Consider the following 10,225-nt stretch of genomic DNA (forward strand, 5'->3'; position numbering starts at 1 on the left):
AAGAGTTCCAGAGGCTTGTGGAGACTACTTTCAAAATAAAAACAAAAAAAGCAACCTTTCCCTTCCAAGTAAACCGAGGGATAAGACTTAGGGGAAATGGTTTAAAGACCCATAGAAAGGAATATTAATACTCTGTAGCAGATAGTTAACCCTAAGAATTGGGGAGAAAACTCTTGGATGATAGAATCAATAAAGAAAGCTATTAGGAGAGACACTGAAAAAAAGAGTAAAGTTTCTTTATACTTTCATTTAAACAAGACCTAAAATCAGAAAGAATATTAACACTATTATCTAGATCAAAACTTACCTAGATAAAAATGTAAAACAAATGGGTTGTGCTTATCCTCATTTAGCAATGATAGACACTATTCGTTGAATAAAGATGGAAAACTTTTTAGTATAAGTATATTCAATTTTACTTAATTGAAATTAATTAAGTAAAATTAATTACTTAATTGTAGCTAGTACTCTGTTAGTAAATTGCCAAAGAGTTTTTAATTACTATTATTATAAATAAAAATTAAATAATAATGACAAATATTAACAGATCTTATTGATTACCTTTAGTTGGCGAATAAAGCAAGTATTGGATTTTTGCATTTTGATGCTGTATGCCCAACCCAAGGCCAAGTATTATTTACAGGTAAGAAATTGGGGTGTGTATGTGTGTGTGTGTATATATGTGTGTGTGTGTATATATACATACCGTGAACCTAGTAAGAATATTCACGTATAATCAATTTTATATATATATACACACACACACATATATATGTACACACCAATTATATCTGTAGATAGATATAATTTAAATTGAAAGTGTTACTTTCTCCCTCCTTCCTATAATTTCTTCTTCCTCATTGTGTTCCTCCACCATACTTTATGCTCAGAAAATAGAAAATACTCACTGTAATAAAAAGGCAAAGGAAGTTTAAAATCGATTATATATGAATATTCTTACTAGGTTCACGGTTATAGAGAAAATTATAGTTACCTGAAGCAAACTGAAAAGAAAATCTCAAAAAAAAAAGAAATTGTAGCGCCTATATTTATTTCTTGGCTTACAATTTTACTAGATTAAGCAAATGCATTTTGAGCATTTGTCAGACATTGTATATACACGTATCATTGCTACCCTAAATTTACTCATACTTTATGAGTAACACAGTTCTCAGTGTCTTACTGTATTTGTAAAAGTGAATCAATTATATATAGTTTGTACCTTCTAAATCCTTGTACATGGTTAAATAATAATGTTGTGTTTCTAAATAGTAAGTATGGACCTCACTACATAGACAATGTGCACTTATTGGAAGAATTTGCAGAAGAGAGTTCTAGACTAGAGAGAAAGTTAGAGAAAGGCCTAAAGCAAGGTCTTTTCTTTTATTGGAATTTTAAAAAAAAAAAGGTCCCTTTTGATTCCTAGTTAGTGGCAATGTCATGAAAACACAAGATCCGGCCAAGATACTCTTCCCAATTTGAAACACCACAGTTCTATTCTGTGTCCTCATAGTGTGCCTGAGGACGGCCACATTTTTCTTTATTACTTATGAGGCTCTCTTCGTCTACAGATTATGCATAATATATATTAAATAAAAAAGAAAGCTCATTTCCATTGCCCTCTCTTTCTTATGGAGGATATTTTTAGGCTTACCCCATGACTCTAACCAGCTAGTTGTGGAGTTATGGGTGAGACAGCCGGTTGCTTTTTGTCTTCTCTTTGCTGGGAACTACTTTGTCAGTCACAATATCTGGAGCTAGAATGTGGCACCTTTCATCAGGAGCATGAACCTCCTTCGTCTTAGCTATGGGCTCAATGTTCGCATCTCTCCCAAAGCCTCCCAACGTTTCATTTTTGTTTTGTTTTGTTCTTGAGACAATGTCTTGCTCTGTCGCCCAGGTCGGAGTGAAGTGGCACAATCATGGCTCACTGAAGCCTTAAGTAGCTGGCACTACAGGTGCACATCACCACACTTGACTAATTTTTTGTAGTTTTTACATAGGCAGGGTTTAGACATGTTGCCCAGGCTGGTCTGGAACTCCTGGGCTCAAGCAATCTGCCTGCCTCAGCCTCCCAAAGTGCCGGGACTATAGGCGTGAGCCACAGCTCCTGGCCTCCCTCCCAAAATTAATATGTTAAAATTCTTACCCCCAAGGTGATGGTATTTGGAAGTGGAGCCTGTGGGAGGCAATTAGATTATGCAGGCAGAGCCTCATAAATGGGATTAGTGCCCTTGTAAAAGAGACCTCAGAGAGCTAGCTGGCCCCTTTTACTGTGTGGGGATACAGTGGAAGCCATCATATATGAGGAATGGGCCCTCAGCAGACATAAGCCTGCTAGCACCTTGTTCTTGGCCTTCCCAGGCTCCAGGACTGTTTGTTGTTTATAAACTACCCATTGTATGGTATCTTGTTATAACAGCTCAAATGGACTAAGACAGTTCTAAACTAGAAACTGAAGTATTTGTGAGGATGAAAGTGGATTTAGATAAAGAGACTCTTTCAAAGAGGGATTTAGATGGAATGTTTAGTATTTAGGAAAGAAACAGATAATTTCTTGTCTGGTTAATCTCAGAATCAAACATGGAGCAGGGTACGGTGTCTCATACCTGTAATCTCGGCACTTTAGGAGGCCAAGGCAGGAGGCTCACTTGAGCCCAGGAGTTGGGAGGCCAAGGCAGGAGAATTACTTGAGCCCAGGAATTCGAAACCAGCTTGGGCAACATGGTAAATCCCTATCTCTACAAATAATATAAAAATTAGGCAGGTGGCACGTGCCTGCAATCATGCCAGTGCACTCCAGCCTGGGTAACGGAGTGAGACTCTGTCAAAAAAAAAAAAAAAAAGGAGATCAACTAACTGTAAATACCTTCAATTAATTGAAACTGAAATAAAATTATTATTTTATGAAAAACATTTTCTTCAGTATATTCTATTGTATTTTTTATTTTCAAGTTAATGTAGCTTACTCAATGAAAGCGTTGAAGGTACTAATGTCTTTTGGGGTTTTTTTTTTCAGCTAGAAGATGATATCATAGCTAAAGAGATGTACTTTACAAAAATAACAGATTTTGTAGGTAACATCAGTTCAAATAATTGGTTTTTTATTGAGTTTTCAATGCTTGGATTCATAGGTAAGCAATAGATCTACTTTGTTGGATCAAGTTTTTTAGCACACAATAATTTAAAACATTTAAAAGAGTTTATCAGTTTGTTTATTACTAAAGGAAAAAGAATGGCATGATTTTTATAAAGACATGAATATCTTAACAGTATAATCAGATACAAGTACCTGAATTCCAGATAATGTGTTTTCTTAAACCAAACTTTTTTCTAGAGAGATAAAATTGACATTTAGACACTTACGTTATAGAAGCATAAAAGAGTTACCATTTATTAAGTGCTTGCTGTGAGTCTGGCACACATGTTAGCTCAGTGGCTAAGACACACTTTTCTCTGCTTTATAAGAATACTGAAACTCAAATAATTAAAATTTTAGAGAAAGGGATTTTAACTCAGTTGCTGCAATTTCCAGTATGCTAAAGCTGGCAGTCTTAAAAAATGTAAAAACATAAGAGGAATTATACCCACTGCAGAAAATTTCCAAATACTGTGCCCATAAAGAGATTTTTTTTTTTTTTTTTTTTACTATTCTTCCATAGATTTTCCTTTCAAATTCTTCAATTTTTCTTTCTTCACTTCCATGCTTTTTTCTTTCCTTTGAACCTCAAGGCCCCAAGTTAAGTTACCATACTCCTCATTTTATGGTACATGATGTTATTGATTCATGCAGGAACTCTTCCTTATTTATTCTTTTCTTTCATTCCCAATCCCTACACCCACTTCCTGCCATTCTTCAATATATTGTTCACTCTAATATGTTCAAAATACACTTATAAATATACATATCTATGTAAATTATTTGATGCTTTTCATATTTGTATATTCCTATTCCTTACATTTTTGTCCTCAAAACTTGATTTCTAAACTATCAGCATTTTTTTATGTTCATTTAGTTTATTGGTTTTTTACTGTTGCGTAAGTGCTGCATAATGATGGCCACTGAAATTTCTGCATTCAGAATTGTGCAGTGAGGACTACCAGTTTTGCACATAGAGGTCATGCATATAAAACTGTAACCTGCTTTTAATTTCTTTACATCAACAATCCCACGATCAGCTGTCTTATAGTCACATCCAAATTCACTTCCAGCGTTCACTTTCTGTGCTTTCATCTGTCATCCAGTCAGTCCCTTCTTTTGATGACCTACTTTTGTTAAATGTCATGTGGATTTATCACCAGAAGGCAAGGCAAGACAACCACACATTTTGCTGTCTACAAGTGGACTAAATACTGGATGCACAGTGACCACTCACCAAAGAACTTTGAAAGAAGTGACTTATCACTTACTTATCACTCACATTTGGTTTATCTATTTCCTGAGTGGCAGACCTTAATTGCTTCCAATGTTCTGCTACCATGAAAAAATGAAGTGACGTATATGTCCCCTGGAGTGGACCGCTGAGGATTCACATAGTTCTAAGTACTGCCGATTGCTTTACAGATTGGTTATATGGTTTTTTTTTTTTTTTTTTTTGAGACGGAGTCTAGCTCTGTCGCCCAGGCTGGAGTGCAGTGGTGCGATCTTGGCTCACTGCAAGCTCCGCCTCCCGGGTTCACACCATTCTCCTGCCTCAGCCTCCTGAGTAGCTGGGACTACAGGCGCCCACCACCAAGTCTAGCTAATTTTTTTTTTTTTTTTTTTTGTATTTTTAGTAGAGACGGGGTTTCACTGTGGTCTCAATCTCCTGACCTTGTGATCCGCCCACCTCGGCCTCCCAAAGTGCTGGGATTACAGGCGTGAGCCACCACGCCCGGCGGTTTATGCTTTCATAAGCAGTGCATAAAAGTTCGTGCTTCCCCATATGCTTGACAACACTTGGTTTTATCTATTATTATATGCATATATTTGCCATTCTCAGTATAAAGCATTTCTGGGATTGCTGGTAAGGTCCATCTGTTTTTCATATACTCACTCGATGACTTTTGTGTTTCATGTTTTCTGTAAAATTTTAAGGGCCCAAAGGTTTTTCCTCAGCCTTTTTTAAAATAAGAAGGAAAATTTTTGTTAACAATAATACCCAATGAAAAGCATGGAGACAAAATAATCTTGCTGATGGATTAGTCTGAGAATTTAAAATTCTCAAAAAAATTTATCTTTCTCAGCGAGGTCAAGTAGGAGACACATAGAGAATACTTACATTCTGATCACAAGAGCACACTGAACAAGGTGCACTATTTACAGGATGCCAAATCTTATTCAAGCTTAAACTTACAAAAGTTTTGCTTTTAGTTATCATAATTCGGTTATTCATTATTTGCTAAAAATATGAGCTTGCCAACTAGAATTTTACAGCATGGTGACAGCAGGTTAGGAATTGAATCAGCTATTTTATACATCATTAAATCACTTGCTTTGGTCACTATACAAATGGGTGCAAAACATTAAAATACAATTATACATTTTAGTAAGTGACCCGTATAAACTCAAGTCCTAGTGAAGAATGAAGCATGCTTACATCCTACTTTCATATTTATCAAATCATTAGATGTATTTTACATTATTTACTTTGAAGTGAATATGTACCTGAATCTTATCCCTTCAACTTCATTTTAAAATTAAAGATGCAGCATATTAGAAAAAAAGTATTAGACCTAATGGAATAATATTTTAAAATATAGTAAATCTTTAAGAATAACAAATATAGGCCAGGCGCGGTGGCTCCAGCCTGTAATCCCAGCACTTTGGGAGGCCGAGACGGGCAGATCACGAGGTCAGGAGATCGAGACCATCCTGGCTAACATGGTGAAACCCCGTCTCTACTAAAAAAAAAAATACAAAAAACTAGCCGGGCGAGGTGGCGGGCGCCTGTAGTCCCAGCTACTCGGGAGGCTGAGGCAGGAGAATGGCGTAAACTCGGGAGGCGGAGCTTGCAGTGTGCTGAGATTCGGCCACTGCACTCCAGCCTGGGCGACAGAGCGAGACTCCGTCTCAAAAAAAAAAAAAAAACAAAAACAAACAAATATAAAAAAAAATAGCATCCTGTTAAAATAATTCTCAAATATTGAAATAAGAGAGTACTTTAATAAAATTAAGTAGTAAAAATGAAAAATGTGGTAGATTAATAAAGTGCTACAAAAATCAGGTAAAAAATACAGTTTGTACGAAATTAAGTAAAAGATTACAGCGCCTATATGTTTCATTCTATTCACTTATCTTTCACTTGATTTAGGCAATCGATCCGCATTAGTTATCACAATTGATTTCCTGAGAGTATTGACTATTCTAAACCTGCTTATATTCTCCTTCAGATGTGGTAATTCTTGATACTTAAGCAGATATAGTGTTCAATTTTATCATTGTCCAACTTCAGTAGTGCTTTAATCTTTAGTGCTAAGGAATGGGACATATTTAAATTTTAATAACTTTTGCTTTTTTCCCATGTTAAAGGAATGAACAACTATATATGTATTATTTGCATCTAATTATATTTTTTCCCATAGGAAAGCTGTTTAGATCTGAGGACTTAACTCACTTTGTACGGTTTTTTTTAATGTTCTACAAAGAGAAACCCATAGACTGGCTCCTGAATGACATTTTTCAGGTAAAGGTGTGTGACACAGGAGAAGATCTTGTGAGTATTCATTTACTTTACGAATAAAAAATATTTTAGGAAAAATATTATCTAATGTAATTACCTAAAATTTGTTTACCAAACCAAATCTGATAAATACATCAATTTTTAAAATTTCTAATATCCCCAATTTTGATCTTTCTACCTGTTAAATGAAGTAATGAGAGACCCCTAAAATGTAGTGAAAAGTTGAAACAGAGGATCAAAAACAGAGTGAACCAACAGAAAAAAATGGTAGACATAAATTCAAACATGCCAATACTTACATTAATATAAATGATTAAAGTACACTATTAAGAGTTTGTCAGAGTCAATTTTTTAAATGATGCCACCACTAAAGTCAATATTCAGTTCAAATATTATAGATAGGTTAAAACTGTGGATGCAAAAAATATACACCATACAAACACAAATCAAAGGAGATTTGCAGTAGTAGTTATTTAGTTATTTATTGAGACTCATTCTGTAGCCCAGGCTGGATTGCAGTGGCACAATCACAGCTCACTGCAACCTCAACCTCCCTGGGCTCAGGTGATCCTCCCACCTCAGCCTCCTCAGTAACTGGGACTATAGGTGCATGCCACCATGCCCGGCTAATTTTTGTATTTTATGCAGAGACAGGCTTTCGCCATGTTGCCCAGGCTGGTCTCAAGCTCCTAGGCTCAAACCATCAAACCTTGTCCTCCAAAAGTGCTGGGATTACAGGGGTGAGCCACAATGCCCAGCTTATAGTAGCTATATTAATATCAGAATAAACTTAAAAGCAAAGAAAAAAAACAGTCTAGGTATCAAGAAAGATATTATATATAATAAAAGGGTTAATTTACCAAGAAGACAACAGAGTCTTGAAATACATGAAGAAAAACTGACAGAACTAAAAGAAAATATACATTGATCTACAATTACAGTTGGAGATTTCAACTCTTCTCTCTCTCAGTAATCAGCAGAACTGATAGGCAGAAAACCAGCAAGGAGATAAAAGAACTGAACATCACCATCTGTCAACTGGATTTAATTGGCAGTTAAAAACCACTACATCCAATAACAGTAAGAAATACATTCTCTTAAAAAAACAGATACAACATTCACCAAAATAGCCACATCTTGGATCATAAAACAAAGCTTAACAAATTTAAATTGAAATAATTTTTAAATGTATGTTCTTGTACCACAATGGAATCAAATTAGAAATCAGCAACATGAAGATAACTGAAAAATCTCAAGCACTTGATAATTAAACAACACACTTCTCAATAAGCCCTAGATGAAGGAAGAAGTTTTAAAGGAAATTAGACAACTCTTTGAAATGAATGAAAATACAATGTTTCAACATTTCTGGAATGCAGCTAAAGCACTGCTTAGAGAGAAAGCTTATAGACTTAAATCTATATCTCAGAAGAGAAGAAAGATCTCACATTCATAATCTCAACTTCTACATTCACAAACTAGAAAAAGAAGGGCAAAATAAAAGGTAAAGGAAGAGAGGGAAGAAAATAATAATAATAAAAGAAAACAGAAAATTAAAAGCATAAAAATAACAGAGAAAACCAATAAAACCCAAAGGTAATTTTTTTAAAAAGAGCAATAAAACTGCTAAGTTTCTAATAAGAGTGACAAAAAAATACAGCTTATCAACATTAGAAAGAAAGTGGGAGTTCCACAACATACTCCACAGATACCAAAAGGATAATAAGGGAATACTGCAGGCACTTCCTTGCATATTCAAAGAGCAACTTGAAAATGAAATCCATCAAAAATTGTAAATTACCAAAACTCATCCAAACTGAAATTGGTAACCTGAGTAGTCCTATATCTACTAAAGAAATTAAATTATTATTTTAAATCCTCAAAAGGAAATTTCTACATCCAAAGGGTTTAAAGGTGTATTCTACTAAATGGAGATGAAATAATAACAATTGTATATAATATCTTCTCCAAAATAGAAGAGGAAAGGGTACATCCCAATTCTTTTCATGAGGCCGGCATTATCATGACATGAAAACCAGACAAAAACAGAGTGAAAAAGGAAACCAAGACCAAATATCCCCCAAATATATAGACAGAAAAATCTTCCAAGTAACAGTGAATTGAATCTAGCCATATGTAAAAAGAAAAATACACCATACTAATTGGTATTTATCCTATGAACACAAAACTGGTTTAATGTTTAAAAATCATACAGTGTAACCCATCAATTTAAGATTCTAAAGAAGAAAAGCCACATGATAATATCAACTGATACAGAAAAATCATTTGATGAAATTCAAAATTCATACATGATAAAAACTCCCAGCCAATTAGGAATAGAAAGAAACTTCTCTGACATGTTAAAGAGCATCTAGGGAAATCCCATAGCCAACTTCATGTTTAATTGTTGAAAACTGGATGCTTTCTCTCTAAGATTAAGAAAAAAGTAACCATGTCCATCCTCACCACTCCTATTCAACCTTTTACTGGAAGTTCAAAGTAGTGCAATAAAGGGAAAAATAAAGGCACATGAATTGAAAAGCAAATGCCATGATTGTCTATGCAGCAAATCACAAAGAATACACACACACACACACACACACACACACACACACACATCCTAGAACTGATAAATGACTTTGAGCAAAGTTGCAAGATACAAGGTCTATACACACAAAAATCCATCATTTTTCCTCAAAATAGCAATGAAACGTTGAAAACCAAATGTATTAGTCCATTTTCACACTGCTATAAAGAACTACCTGAGACTGGGTCATTTATAATGAAAAGAGGCTTAATTGACTCACAGTTCTACATGACTAGGGAGGCCTTAGAAAACTTACAATCATGACAGAAGGTGAAGGGAGACAAGGGACGTCTTATATAGCAGCAGGCGAGAGAAAGCCAGGGGGTAATTGCCACACACAAAACCATTAGATCTCATGAGAACTCACTCACCATCATGGGAACAGCATGGGGGAAATTTACCCATATGTTCCAATCACCTCCCACCAACTCCCTCCCCTGAAACATAAGAATTACAATTTGACATGAAATTTTGGGTGGGGACAAAGAGAAAAATGGTCTCACCAACATTTCAAAATTACTTACAATATTTAAAAACATTACATATAAAATATTTATGTATCTGTATGTGTATACATTTAACAAAATATGTACATTGTCTATATGCTGGACACCTTAAAATGCTAATGAAAGGGATAGAGAGACATACCATGATCATAGATTGGGAAGCTCAACCTAGTAAAGGTATGAATGTTCCCCAAATTGGTCTATGGATTTAATACAATTCTAATCAAAATCCCAGCAGAAATTTTTTGGTAGGTATTCTACCAAAACTGACTCTAGAATTTTTAAGAGAAGACAAAGGACATAAATCAACTAAAATAATTTTGAAAAAGCAGAATAAAGTTGGGAAAATCACATTATTCAATCTGAAAGCTTACGATAAAGCTACAGTATTCAAGACAAGCCACCTTTATTGGCAAAACGAGAAACATAAAGGTCCATGGAGCAGAATAGAGTCCGGAAATAGGCCCACA

General features: G+C 34.9%; 1 protein-coding gene across 2 annotated transcripts in view; it reads left to right on the forward strand.

Annotated features, from left to right (window-relative positions):
- MGAT4D (MGAT4 family member D) overlaps nt 1-10,225 on the forward strand; it is a 53,307-nt gene that overhangs the window by 31,855 nt on the left and 11,227 nt on the right. For both annotated transcript variants that reach the window (XM_050790242.1, XM_050790243.1), the window contains exons 7-9: nt 568-643; nt 3,020-3,134; nt 6,565-6,695. In XM_050790242.1, the coding sequence (XP_050646199.1) occupies nt 568-643; nt 3,020-3,134; nt 6,565-6,695 (322 nt within the window). The remainder of the gene's footprint in view (nt 1-567; nt 644-3,019; nt 3,135-6,564; nt 6,696-10,225) is intronic.

The sequence above is a fragment of the Macaca thibetana genome, chromosome 5 (genome assembly GCF_024542745.1).
Source record: "Macaca thibetana thibetana isolate TM-01 chromosome 5, ASM2454274v1, whole genome shotgun sequence".
Taxonomy (NCBI): Eukaryota; Metazoa; Chordata; class Mammalia; order Primates; family Cercopithecidae; genus Macaca; species Macaca thibetana.